The sequence below is a fragment of the Accipiter gentilis genome, chromosome 4 (genome assembly GCF_929443795.1).
Source record: "Accipiter gentilis chromosome 4, bAccGen1.1, whole genome shotgun sequence".
Lineage (NCBI taxonomy): Eukaryota > Metazoa > Chordata > Aves > Accipitriformes > Accipitridae > Astur > Astur gentilis.
In genome coordinates this window covers 7,611,202-7,626,495 of record NC_064883.1, presented here as the reverse complement: position 1 = coordinate 7,626,495, position 15,294 = coordinate 7,611,202, and the positions used below count along the sequence as shown (strand labels likewise).

The 15,294-nt window shown below is 39.5% G+C and overlaps 1 protein-coding gene across 2 annotated transcripts in view; it reads right to left on the bottom strand.

Annotated features, from left to right (window-relative positions):
- TBC1D5 (TBC1 domain family member 5) overlaps positions 1-14,521 on the bottom strand; it is a 332,932-nt gene extending 318,411 nt beyond the window's left edge. The window contains exon 1 of one of the 2 annotated variants that reach the window (XM_049798069.1): positions 14,455-14,521. Coding sequence is in view for 1 of the 2 variants with exons in the window: in XM_049798068.1 (XP_049654025.1) it covers positions 14,455-14,482 (28 nt within the window). In the remaining variant the exon portion in view is untranslated. The remainder of the gene's footprint in view (positions 1-14,454) is intronic. The other variant, XM_049798068.1, reaches the window with a different exon arrangement.
- Between the last annotated feature and the right edge of the window lie 773 nt (positions 14,522-15,294).

Below are 15,294 nucleotides of genomic sequence, written 5' to 3'. Positions count from 1 at the left end.
ACTTCAACGTTTGACTTCATGAACTAACTGCTTACTCAGCAGGTATCCAGAAAGCAATGCATTATTTCACTTAGCCATACCAGCACTTTATTATCCATTTTACATAAGAATTTGTAACGATAACAAGCATATTGTTTGACATGCAGCATAAACAAACAGGCAACCAAGAGATATTTCCTCTGACCCCTGTCAGATCAATTAATTTCCATAAAAGAGACAAATGCCTTCAGAACAGCAAAGCAAGACAACAGAAATCCTCTCAAATGCTAGAAAAAGTGAGGAAGTGAACTAGGTTTAAAAAATAAACTGCATTGAAGTAATTCTCTGTACTACTGTTAAAGCTGTTTTCAGTAATGTACAGTATCACACACAATACCTCGCAGTAAACCAATTTCATGAAATCATATGCTTGCCAGAAAGAGATGGCATAGGCTACCTATCCAGAGGGCTTACTGTTACAAATACCCATTTCATTTTAACCTTAAATTTCCACACACAGTGCAAGTAATACTTACTAAAATAAGAAAATATCTTAACTAATGAAATCAGTTAAAGCCCAAAATCTAAATATGAAGCCAAGTCAACCATAAACAGCAGGAATAATGCCCAGGTTAAGTTTTATACCCTGTACTTCCCAATCTTCTGTGCTTTTACTAATGCAAAATACATCAACTTAGAAAATGTATCCTAAAGTTCTTTAACATTTTTTTATTATGAGGGATTACCTTCAGGATTAAAAGAGGTGCACTGTGAATACAAATTTCACATGATCTAAAATGTACAAAGAAATGTGTTGCATATCTATCTTCTAGTCACATGACAAGATAACATGAAGGTTACATCATTCAAGGATTACCAAGATAGTTGTGTGTTTAATTATTAGTCTGGGTCACCATTCAAAGCTCTAGCTACTCATTTGCCCTCCTTTATTCTACATGCTGGACTAGAGATTCCTCGAACAAAAATTCTCAATTCACTGCCTGCATACCTGATCAAGCGAGTGAGTTGAAGAACTACAACTAAGATACAAAGTAAAAGTTCTTAATAAATCCAAGTCTAATTTACTTTTACTCCTGCATATTTCAAGACTGTTGTGCTCTCACAGTGCAAGTCTACAAATGAACCATTTCACTAGCTGTAATACAAGACCAGCTGCCATAACATTGTCTTCATTCACAAATCGGCCACGGAGGATAGCAATGCATAACAAGTAGACTTTAGTTTAGTAAATACAGTCCACCTGTAGGTCTGCAGGAAATCTCTGATGGACTAAGGCAGCACTAAAAGCATGGGAGAAGAAAGCTCACATGGTGAGCTATCACAGAACAGTTCTGTCTTGCTTTTTTCCCATGTAAGCATGCTCTAGGAACAGCAGCTGTTTTCTGGCCAGAATGCTCCAGATACCTTTTTAGGATCAAGATTCACTGAAAGCAAAGAGATAATTTGGTTATAATACTATGCATATATATAAGGTTTATGTATCCAATTTAGAATTCTAAAATGCTTATATGTATACACAGCACCTTTTACACTAAGTAAATATTAAAAATGTCCCACTACCTACTATGGCTTTACAAAAGAGATTAACTTAAACAAACAAACAAAAAAAAAAACCAACCACAAAACACAACCAACATACTATTTTTTTTGAGAATTCAGGGAGCAGGCGGTACTTGGAAATGCATTTCATGAACTGTCATAACCAAGACAGACTGGGTGACGCAAGCATATATGTCAAGATCCACTACAGCTGAATGGTCAAAGATGCATGACACCACGTACATATTTCAATTAATGAATGAGAATAGTTTTTCTTAGTCAGTAGTACATAACCAACTGGCTTTATAACTGCCTTACTGAACATTAAAAAGTGTGAGGATCTGATGTAAAAAGAGAAAAAAAACAAAGCAAAAAGAGAATCTGGCTTTGGGTAGAATGGGATCAGGGGACATCCAGCCAAACAAATGAAGGTGATTGTTCTAAGCAATGTAGAGGTCATTATCTAAGACTTTCATTGCACCCAGTTAACAGACTGGGACTAAATTCAGATATAGGCATTCACATCCAGTACAGTGTTGGATTTTAGTTGCTTATTTTGGGTGACAAGCATTTCCTTTCACATTCCTTGCCAAATGTCACATGGCGGGTTTTGACAATGTGTACAAGAGAGCAGACACTGAGCAGCCCCTCATGGTTACCAGCCACTCCCCACTGTATTTCTGCAAACAGCATTTCAAATGAAGGTTTAATTGGGCAGAGGGAAACTAAAGTACAGCTTTAATCTCACCTCATCATTGTCATTCCCTCTAGACCTAGAGCAGACAGATCTCTGCCATTCCATCAACACGCAGCTGGGTCACTAAGAAGGAGCAGCTATTCCAGACTTCATGTCAGGTCACACAGAAATTCTTGAGAGACCAGGTTAGCTGACGACACAGGGAGTTTGAGGGTTTATTTGTTTGGGTTTTTTTCCTTTCATCATAGTATTAATAAAATAACCCATCCTTCAAGAATTATTGTAACTTACATATGCCTATGGATGCAGGAATGCCTACTAAGGTCCGGCGCAGTTAGATGATCTGTGACCAACTGTCATAAATGACAGAGCTTACAGCAGAGTGTTGAACTTTGAGCTCTGGCTCTAAGACAGTTCTCTTCAGAAACACTAAAGAGACTGGAAGGCAGAGCTAGAGCTCTGAGAGAAAGGTATCAGAGCAAATGTCCGGGATGGAACAGAGACCTTCTCCTCCTTTCACCTATGCAAGATGACAGATGTCAGTTAAATGTTTTTTCATTTGTTTACATGTACACATGATTAGAAAGTCTGCTTGTATTTCAATTTCATTTCACTGTCTGTCATCCTTCACCTGTGTCTTCAAGGCAATATGTCATAATGGTGGCACAGACTTTGAGAGGAACTGACAGTAAAACATAGCTTCAGCCTCAGAAAAGGCAAATGTCGAATGGAAGTAAAAATATTTGAAACATTCTGTGTAATAGTGAAAGTACAGAAATGCATCTCAAGTTACAGGGAAGAGGTTAGCATATCAGAAGGGACTACATGGAAAGTCATAGTATCCAGTGGATGCTATGAACAGATCCAGCAATGAATCATGAGAAACCCATTACTAGCAGCTACGACAGAATTCTGGAATTGACACTTGTTTCGGTTCCTTCAAAACTCAGCAAAATGAAGAAGAATAAAATTGGCATAGCCTTAACATTTCACCAAGCAAAATTCTTAACTGTAGACAGGAATTAGTCTCAAAGGAAATGGCAGTTAATTTCTTGTTGTCAGTTCAGGATACTTTTCAATGATGAAATCATTGCAAACTGTAACTCAGGACTTTGAAAGATAAATTCTCTCATGTTGAAAAAAATGAAACTGCTACCCAACCTTCACTTACTCTGAAGTTAACCTGAATAATAATTTTAGAAGTTGACTGGTCAGGGCAAGTAAGAAACATTAGTTGAAATACAATACAGGCAATCTAGAGACTTGCTGGCAACTTTAGTAATCTTTTTTTAGAGGAAAAAGTGCACATAGTATACAAAGCACATCAGAAAGAGCGTCAGCTTAACATAATATACTACTACAGATATCTTTCTTTCTAAAGCAAACTGAATATTTGAGAAAAATGAGAAATCCTTGATCACTTTTTCTCTCTCAGTATCATATACATCTTTGTCACCATTTTCACCACTCAGGTTCAAAATGAGGAGGTGATTTTCTTCAACTCCTCTTCATCTTCCAATATATTTATACCTCATCTGAAACCTTGTTGTTGTTCTTGTTGTTTTTAATAAGACCTATACATGTAGGGGTCAACCTGCCTATACAGCTAAAATTCTCATTCTCCTCACTTATCCTTGCAATCCAACTCGCCTCCTAACCAATCCACACAGTGCACAACCTCTAAAATACTCATCTCATTGGTTGCTAAAGTCTTCAATAATGGTTAAGGACAGCGGTCTTTAATGATCGAGCCTCTCATCAGGAATTTTATACTATTCTTTTTGTTCGCATCTTTATCACTGTACACCATTTTATGACAATTGAAGACAACCTTAGTTAAAACCCTTGTAAAAGTCTGTGTCTTCCATCACTCCCACAAATGCAGTTAGCCAATACAATCTGCCTCAATATCTAAAACCGTATCTTTATCGGTAGTGTATTTGTTCTTCCTTGCCCACATTTCTGTTCTAGTGAGCAGTTATGTGGCACTTAGCTGCCTACTGTGGTTAACTCACAACACTACCTTACAATTATTTCCGTTGCAGCTGGACGTACTCACGGCTTGAAAACACAGAAGCTGAGGAGCTTGACATGCACAAAAATCAGGCAAACAAAACATCGAGACATACACTGTAATAAACAAAACAGAATAATGGCCAGCACAAGTTCAAGACACACCTTCTGTTTGTTGGGTTTGATTTTATTCTATTTTTTCAGAAGGTGGAATCTTAGAAGTATGCCAGGTTCTTTCATACTCAGCAAAGTCCAGGGCTGCAAGCATTTGGACAGAGTGAGACTGCAGAGAAACAGGTAACAGCGATCTAAAAGAAATGTTCAGGGTGAAAAAAAAAAGGTAGAAAGGCACAGGACACTTGCTATGCTATTCAATGCCTGTTAATAAGTTTTATGTTGAAGGTTTTCCTCTTAAACCCACTGGTACAAGCCCTAGTTACCCACTTCCTACCTGGCCATTCTTCTTTCTCAAGCTCACATGGCTTGAGCTAGACTGATCCATTACTTCTGGAAGGGGATGGTGTGAGTCTGAAGCTTCTGAGCATACAGAAAATGGGAGGTTACCCTGACTCTTACTGAAAGCTACCTTAAAACACTGACTATCTGTATTAGGAGGTGTCTAACATGTTCATGGGCTAAATGATAAATAACAGCAGCTCTGGAAAACGTAGCACTCCAGTCAACCTACAAAAATTACAGCATGAGTCTATCAACATACTTTTATCCCAATCTGGGTAAGCTGTTACAGGGAGTAAAACGATGTTCACTCAGCCCACATTTGCCCTCTTCTCAGATAAAATTACTCACAGTGGAAATTATAACCATGACTGATCATACACTATTACTGTAAATTAATGTAAAAATCTAATCTCACCCAACAGCTATGAAACAGCAACAGCATGCTCTAATTCCTGGCATATGTCAGTTTTGAATACTGACTTACAGGTAGAACTACATATTTTTCTTCTAATATACAAGAACTTTGACAGTTTATCTAAAATCCCTGAAGACCAAAACAAAAATGTGTAACATACTAAAACCAAATTAGGACTTTCTTCAGTCACTGAGGCTGTAGAGTGCACAGGAGTGCTATTAAACCAACACGGCATCTCAGCTGGATTTGCAACAGCCACTCGTTCATTCTGAATGTTTAACTTAATCCATCCCAGTAACGCACAACATCAAAGTGGAGCTATGTCCAGTGATAGCAGCTGCTACTGTCCTTTGCTCCTTCCCACTCAGTTTCATAAGGACTGAACCTTGCAGTAAATGGATTCTGCACTTGTGGGTAAAGGCAGCATGACTGCACCAAGTATATGTCTGACATCATCATCAGATGTGGTTCCTAAAAATTAATATTAACTTGTGTCTGTCCAACATACGTTTTCATTTCTTCTCAGATACAGAATTACTCTAACTTTACCCTAAGAACATACTTAAGGCTCAAGACAAAAGTCATAGGAGACAAAAGACTGGGCAGCTTTTCCATCTCTGCAAACTGAATTTTGACATTTTACCTAGGTGTATCAAATAAACAAACAACTTCAGTGATCAAAGGCAGGACACAAAAGCAGCAGTTCTGAAAAATCTGTAGTATGGAAGGGGCCACAAACAGTTGGTAATTAGCTAGACATGGAGAAGGTAAATCCTGCTCTATACTTATTTCATTCTGTCTATCCCTTAAATTTCTTTCCAATTCCCTGACTTGCAGTCAAGTCTCAACTGTCATCTTGCACCTGAATCAAGCAATCTTCAAATCAAGACTCATAGGCAGTATAATAAATAAAAGTTGGGACCACTGCACAAATCCAAAAACCAAAGCAGCTTTCTACTAGGTGAAATCCACCCTGACTACAGAAAGGAACCTTGTGAAAAAGGGACACTGAATTTCCAAGTGTAAAATATTTATACTGCCTTACACACAGCCAGAGTAGGGAAAAAAGTAATTCAGTTTGCTGGATTTTTCAGGAACAAATTTTTAATTTCAAAATAGAACTAACTCCCCAAAATGAACTTATTGAAAGTAATAAATGAAGTACCAACATAAAATTTCAAAGGGCATTTCATGCTGATGTAAGTACTTCCCCAGAAAATTGTGAAGTAAATTCACAAACAAAAAGGTGTTTACCTTCATTCATAAAACATTCTTATTTATTCTAACTTACTGCCTTCTTTGAAAAGCACATTTGAAAAAAAATAAAATCCAAGTCCTAACTGTAACACACACACACTCCATAAATCTAAAATGCTAGCTTTTTTTATTCCTTTTTTTTTTTTTTTTTAGTTTTCAAGACACTGACTTTTGATTGAGCACTTTAAATGTGTTTTGTGCACGATGAACATATACCACTGATGTGTTCAGAAGAAATCTTTCCACTGACCAGGACTCGAGCCTCCTCTGATTACAGGAAATCAGAAACTTCCTGCTTGTTGCACCTTCCTCTACTTGTGCTCATCCACTGTTCTCTCATCCAGCCACAAAAATTAAATTTACAGGAGTCCAGACTTCTGCATACTTCAAAGGAAAAGAACCTTTTCAATATTATCTGCTACATATTTTGATGAAGCAGTAAAACTGGCAGGGCACAAACAGTATAAGCTTTATGGATAAATGTGAATCTACAATGAAAACCAAAGGAAGTGAAATCTTTGGCCTGTTAGCCTCAACTACTTAATGCATTGTACATAAAGATTATGGGGTATAAAAAACTTTAAAAGGTATCATCACAAGCAGCACCACGTTCAGTTTTCAGTCCACAAACAAATACACACACATACACATAAAAGAATTTCCCAGTTATGTATTTGAATTCATTAACTTTTCCCCAAACTGTGTATATTTATTAGTACCATAGGCATACATGTAAATGATGCAAATTAAAAATGAGTCAGGCCTGGAGGAGGAAACACTATGCTATTGACTCATGAATAACTGGAAGACAAGCAAGGCTTCCACATATTTTTTTGAATATGTGGTTCCAATAGAAATAACTGGCTATATATGCTGCAGGTGTTCAAGCCACCATTCTGAAAGTACAGGTAAGTTTTAGTTTTATAGGAAAAAGGACATGCAAAACAAGCACGAGTATCAGCTGAGAGCCACTCTTCTCACTAAAGAAATTAGTAACCCCATTATCCTCCCCAGCACAATTATCAAATAACCTTGCAGACTTACATTAAGAGAAGTATAATATGTTTACTTATATTTGTTCCATAAGCATTAGTACTATTATCTTTATATCTACTCTTTCACTCTACTTCTCAGATTTATTTTACATAGTCTACTATTTAACATGTTTAAATTACTTTTCATTTCTCTCATTTAACAAAGTCATTTAAATTGTGTGTATTAAATATTTTACTGTGTGCTCCTGTATTAGCTGTGATGGGATATTATAAAATCTGGGTTTAAATTGGAGCTTCCCCATTGAGTTGTTGTTTGGCCTTTAATAAGTTACTTCCCTCTCACTGAAAATGATTAATGCCATTTTAATTTATAGATGAAAGGCTCTACAAAACTACTAAACGTTAATCACTAATACTCCAGATAAAGTTTAGTCGAGAAGCTACAAGAAATCAAAGTACCACCTTGACACTGGATCCTCTTACTCAGATTTACAGTGCAGCAAGCATGCTGATATGAGAACGATTAGGAAATAAACATGAAACGTACCATTACAGGCTTAAAAGTCTCTACTTTCAAAACAGGTCAAACTTACATCTGAAAGGTCAGTGGGAACACTGACAAACCCTTTAAAAGCAGAGATGATAGAAAAACTAATCATGGTTTAAGAATATAATCTTCATTTTGAAAGAGAATCTGTTGGAGAAGATCAGAAAATACATCAACAGTTTTCTACTCTGCAACATGTCAAGCTTCAATCAGTAAAATACAGACAAATCTTCATCCAGATATGGATGTTGCCTTGCTGTGAACAATGACAGGAGCTAAAAAAAGGTTGGAGGAAAGAGTGTGTATATCCACTTCATACAGGATGAAGAATCGCTGGTCACATCCACCAGTGTTAATGGAAAATTTCAGGACCCAGAATACAATCAAGTTCATCAACACCATGTGAAATTAATGACGTTAAAAAAATATAAGTAAATGGGCAGCACGCTGGCAAATAAAATTTGTTGTTGACACATCTAAAGCACAGCAGATAAGAAATAATCATCAGCACTGCTCCAGTAACTACTGAGCTTTAAGCTACTCAACAATTCAGAAAAGAGTGCTGAGCATGACAGTGGGCAGGTAGATTATAAATACAACATTGTAAAATTTGTAGAAGGATTACATATTTCCATGGATAATGAAAATGCCCACCTATATAAAATTACATATCAACAAGAAAAATACTAGCGGGAGGAACACTCGGGGTCAGTACTGTAAACCCTTATGAACTGACAAGAACTTCAGGAGTAGGTATGGCAATTATTCCACAACTGGGAATTTTTTTTAACTTCCTTTAAAACACCTGCTGTTGGCCACTGTAAGTGACAAAACAACGGCCCGGATAACAATTCATCTGATGCCAGGTACAATTCTTACACTAACATCAGAGTGAAGTTTAATTGCCAAAAGTGCGCTTCTACAGTTCTAGAAAGATTCTTTAAAACTTTCAACAAGTTCCACACCTTCTTGAAATGCAAGTTTATTCTCAATACACATCACATATCTATCCTTCTTCCCTACAGGAAAAAGGAAAGGACAAAAGTCCATTTGTGTAACAGCTAGAGATTAAATAAATTGCCACTTATTATCTAGCAGGCACAATCCAGGTTTCAAGAAACATTGTTCAGACATGCATTACCTGATAGTTCAGAACCAAAGGATACTGACTATATGTGGGTCTAAGGGTTAAATAAGACAGCTCACTCACAAGGTGGTGACAGTAAAGATCAGTTACAGACCATTACCTCAAACTAGAGAACAGTAGGATTTTTTTTGTAAGCCTATATTTGTAAAGTGCTGAAAGAAAAAAGTCAAACAAGTCTTTAATAATGAAATCTAGTATCTCAGGATCTCAAGCAGGCAACAGTAAAAACATCAGCTTTTAAAAATTATTAGCAACTGTTTTCTAAAAGCACTCACCATAACTGACACAGAGAAATTATCATATATCCCATTATAACAGCTAAAATGAGTAAGTCATTGGACTAGAAATTGGGGATAGTCTAAGAATTACTGATCCTAATCAGATTACATAGCCAGATAGAGCTTACTGACATCTATGTAAACATATGATGCACATACACGCTCATATTCCTGAGGTTTCAAAATTTCTGAAGCTGAAAAGAGTTATGAACAAAATTGAATGGGAAGAAAAATGGTAGACAGAAAAACATGAAAATGGAAACTTCCTTAAGAGGGCTTTTATCTATGGTCAGGCAATTCTACAGATAACAAAGAGGACAACTGACCTGATGTTTTTGAAAAAAGAAGCAAGTGTAAGGAGAAAAAAAACAAACCGATCAACAATGTAGAAAAGGGAAGGCTGGATCACCACCAACATAGAGTTACAGAGTGTAGAAACTGAGAAACACAAAATATCCATGTATAACACAGCCAAGAGTGTTAGTAACAAACACCACCTCAATAACAGCAGAGGCCCATGACTAGACAGAGGTGGCACAAGTGTTAAAAATCATAAGGAAAGATCAAAAATAGCCAATAAATACTTTCATTCTATAGTTGGAAAGATTCAAAATGGTATAATTGTATCACATTATATTGATTTTCTTTCCAACTCATTTGTAAACAGATGTTCCAGATCAGATGTTAAAAAACATTGAGAGACAAATATTTTAAATCAGCGTACTTGTTAAACTTTATCCAAGAGTCCTAGAGTAGTCAGCCCAGCAAATCTATGATCTGTTGATGCTCTTTTAAAACTATGTATTTTAAAATCTGTATCTGTCTTTAAATGTCTTTAATCTGTATCTGTCTTTAAATGTCTCACCATGCAGAGGAGTGAAAACACAGTGTCAAAGGGACAAATCAAGTTTTAAGGCAGTCTGATACGATGGAGAATTCAAACGAGATAACAAGAAGCAGTGAAAGACAGATGCATTCAAATGTATTCAAACAATAATTGCATGCCTTATTTTTAAATAGTGGAAAAGATGAATCACTGAAACAAGTCATCCACAGAAGTAAATGGTAGATTCTCAGTATCTTGATACACTTTAAAAAAAAAAAAAAAAAAAAAAAAAAAAGCTTAGCCAACTAGAAGTTCAGAAAACAAACCCATTGAGACAAAAACTGATGCTGTAATACATGTAAGGTGAAACGTTCATGTATTAAGATAGACTTGATCCCACTCTAATGCAGCACTACATGATGCAGTACTAAATGCAAGTCAGCTTAAGCAAGCCCATGAACTTTTTGCATACACACAACTAGATTAATTAATAGTGTGGTAATAATGTTATTTAATAAACCTAAAATAATGATTTACCAGCCCATTAACAGAACAGAAAGCCCCTCAAATTAAATAGTACAGAAGGAAAATGTTGGGGTTTTTTAAACAGAACACAGGATACCATGATACTGTCTCTTTTCTGCTGCATTCAGTTCAACATCAGAGACATGTGATTCTTCTCATTATTTTCAAACTATTTCCAACCAGACTTCAGATCATGTTATGCCTCAGTACTTTTGGGAACTCTACACCTAACCATTAACAGAGGCAAAATACCCATTTCTATTCTGTTTGGTAACTCATCAACCTTCATCCAAAATATGCTAAATGTTGAATAGTCAAACTGTGTCCAGACCTTGGAGATGAACAACTGTTCCAGCTTGGCTCTTGCTACTTATCTCAACTCTCAGACTATAAATATGGTCAACCACTTCTCCTCAAAGACTGTCACACACAGATTCCCATAAGATTCAGAGTAATCATGCTTTTTTATATTCAACATCAGCAAAAAGAACATGAATTATCAGGTTATAATGTTATCTAATACGACAGGGACCTCAAATTGCACCATTTCTAGTCCTTTTTTTTTTAAAGTATTTGATCACAGAAGCCGCAACATCAGAAAAAAATTTGACATTTGGATGACTGATAAAAACATTCTTGAGTAAAACACAAGACCACAGTAGCAACCTTCCTAAAAACTAGAAATGGTAACAGCTACGCCCCTTCTTTTGGAGGTCAAAAATAAAGAGTGTAAGCCTCACTATTGTAACAACCAAACACAGGAAAGCAACTCCTTCTATCACATTTAACAGCGCTGTTCTTCTGAGAGGGCAACTCACACACAGATCTGTGTTTTTATAGACTACAGACTGAACTGCTTTGGGCACTTTCCTGGGCTAGAAGAAAAAGCACACAAAACTTATAGCTTATTTATTACAGAGCAGTGTAGAGTCTAAGTCAAACAGTTTAGGTAACATGCCACATTTGCACTCTGCAGACATCACTGGATCCTGATCCAAAATGCTCTTACACGTGCTAATCAACAAAGCCTCAAATGGACTAGGAAATGATTATGTTAGAAAGTGTCTATCCTCCACAATTCTCAGCAACAGCTGTTGTCAATTACACCAGCATACCTAGCAGTTTAAGATAAAACTCCTAAGGATGAAGCACGAAGTAAACTTTCTAATACTTTGTCAACAGAATTCCTTTCAGGGCAAAGTGTAAAACAGTTCTTTGCATAGCCCTTCCCCAGTGAAAAATTAAGTTACAATAACAACAACAACCTGGGGACAGCAAAGATGATCTCTACATCAGTGTAAATCATAGGCAGGCAGAGAATGTATAATACATTTCCAGCAAATCACATTTTTCTTGCATATGAATGTGAGGTACCAAAGTCCAAAAGATGCAAGTGCAAACAAGAGAGAAAAGAACAATGTTTGAGTAAAGCCAACACTATACTGCAAAGAAGGAAAAATGTCAGTGGAATGTTTTCACTTCGATTTCTCAAAGGTAAGTGCCACTCACAGGTGGCATTTTAAGAAAAGCTCTGAACCATTCCTGTGTGACAAGTGAGCTTTGCTAATACTGCAGCAGAAGTAGAAAAATTATTTGTAAAAAATCGAGTTTGTGGCTTTCCTCAGATTTCCGAGAAGGTGAAGTGACATGAAACATGCAAGAATCTCAGTAGTGTAATTAATCGTTAAACAAAGCTACCAGTACAAGCCCTATTTAGTTGCCATCCCTCCACAAAGCTGGAGAACAGACTCTTGTCTTCATCTCACTAACAAAAGGATGCCATTAATATCTTTTGAAATGTTCAGTTTTCGTAGGAGTTTACCATATCTGTAGTATCTAAATTATGAGAGCATCACGAAATCTACGTGGGGAAAAAAATGCACCATCTTCCCAGTATGTGCTTATATGTAAAAATAGTCATTGCTCATGGTCTCATACTTTGTTATGAACTGAAGTTCATTGTGTAGGTTAACAGTTCATACAAGGGTAAGCTCCTGTTGTTGGCTCAGCAGCAGAGTTACCAATTTCAAATAAGAAAATACACAAAAAGGTTTAAAATCTCAACCATTTCTTTGGAGTAGGCTATGTTTAATTCTGTGTTTACCTGATAGTCTGAATCTATTACAACAGAACCTTAACTGTAACAACTCCAGTAATCGCTACTATTATATATATACAAATGACTTCTAGGATAACAGCATTTAGGTCATACATGGGCCAAGTGTGTTAGTAAATAAGAAGTTTGACAACTGGCAATTCACAGTTGTGTTAGACAATTATTACATTTAAAATAAAAAAAGAGTGGTTTCAAAAATAGAAATCATTATCATCCACCAACAATGTATTTTTCTTAATGCCCGGTTTTAAATCTTACAGTATTTCAACCTGCAAGTTGCAAATGTAACAGCGGATGATGATTCAGAGAAAGGTGGGATCAAGGATTAATTTAACTGCATGTTTCACGACCCTCAAATTCTTAAAAATATTTTCAATACCAACAATCAGCCCACTTTTATTTGGAATACAATTTGGAAGCTTTAGTTTTTACAGAGGAGGTATTATCAGTAATAGCTGAATGAGTGTGTGGCAAGTAACAGAACTGACAAACAACAGCTTTAATGAAGTTTCATTGGTCTGAAAAGAAATACTTCTCTTATGTGGTGCTTTTTAACCAAGTTTCAGAGTGCTTTGTAAGGTGAGGCAAGTGGGATTACTGAGAGTAAAGCAGTGCATGGACACTGTGGAGGTGAGTGGCAGAACTAGAAGAGTATTCTTGTCTCCCAAGTCCCATCCCAGTACATTCTGGTACATGATTCTTTCACATACATACCACCTTCACGCACATATACCAGCAAAGCAATGCTATGTTAATACGATGGAACAAGTATTTTCCTAAAAGCAGATCATAACGCCTTCAGGATGTGCAATACCACAGGACATGTATCTAAACTAAACTACTGATGGGTACGATAGAGCAATCTAAGAGTATAAAACTGTCAAACAGCTGAAATGTGCTAGTTGCAGCCCTTGCACTGAAATTGAGACTTGTACACCACTAGAACTACTGTATCCTAAAGAAAAGCAAGTGACAATTAAACATCTACCACTAATGGCAATAAACTGGACAGCTAACACAGACTGAGTCAGATAGGTGAGAACAGGGAGGAAGAGAGGCTCTGGGGCAGGAAAAATGGAGGGAAACCAAGCTGCTTCTAAAAACTCTTTTTCAAGGCCTGGAGGGGAAAAAAAAAACCCAAAAACCAACAAACAAACATGAAGACCTTAACTTCCCTCTTCAGCCACCAGAATCACCACCACCACCAATAAAAAAAAAAAAAAAATATCCAGAAGGGGAAACCTTGTGACAGATCTGCCTCCTCCTCCCTCCCTGCTTTCACCTCCCAGAAACGAGGCTCTGGCTCCACAGATCCCTGCCGGGGAGTACCTGCCCTCAGCACGGCCCCGGCCCAGCACCGGGCCGCCGCCCGCTCCGGCGCGCAGCCCCGCGGGAAGGAGCCTGAGGAGGCCGAGGAGCAGCGGCGGCGGCGGCGGCGGCGGAGGCAGCAGCCCGGTGCGAGCAGGCCTCACCGCCCCTCCCCGCCCCGCCGCTGCCCACTGACGGCCGGGGGCAGCGGGACGAGGCGCCGCCGCCGGGGAAAGGCCTCGGCGGGGGCCGGCGCACTTGGGCTGCAGGGCGGCCGACGGGGAGGGGGGCAAGCGGGTTAAGGGGAGCAGATGCTCTGGGGCTGGTTTTACCTGCTGCTGCTGCTGCCTGCAGTGGCATGAAGATCTGGCTCAGCCTCTCTCTCTCTCTCTCTCTCTCTCTCCCCCCCTCCCCGCCTCCCTCCCTCCCGCCCTGCGCGGCACACAGACCCCCGCGCCGGCCCGGCGCCCTGCGAGGGACGCGGGGCAGGGGGAGGCAGTGGGGGAGGCCCAGGGAAGGGAAGGGAAGGGGAAGGGCTCCCGGCCCGCACGCGGGAACGCGCCGTGGCACCGCCTCCCCCGCTACCACCCCCCCCGCGCTCCGTCCGCGCAGGCGCCCGCCGCGCCGTGAGGCCGCGGCCGCCCACGCAGCCCGCGGCGTCCGCGCCTGCTCCCTGCGCCCGCCGCCGCTAGGCGGGCGCGGGGCTGGGGGGTGGCCGCGGAGCCGGGCGGTCGCGGCCCGCTCGGGCCGGCGAGGAGCCGGAGGGGGAAGGAGAAGAAGAGAGAGAAGGGGAAGGTGGGGACGGGGCTTCCCTCCTCGCGGGCCGTGGCGCAGCTCGGCTGTCGCCGGCTCCTCGGGAGCCCCGGCGGGCAACGGCGAACGGGCGCTGGGATTTTTTGGCAGTCGGGAGGTTTTCCGTTGGTTCGGGGCCTTTTACCCTCTGAGGAAGCCCGACGCTCTTTTATTTACATAGAGCGTACGCAGAGTGTAGTTAGCCGTTACGCAAGGCTGGGGGGGGGGGGGGGGGGGAGAAGAGTAACTTAGAATGAGGCAATGTAACGTGAATCCACAATATCGCTCCCTGGAAGCGGCTGCCCGAGCTCAGTCCGCTCGGGAAGCTTCCTCGTGGAAGGAGGAGATCGGTGGTGGCGTAAAAACGGAACTGGGCCGGG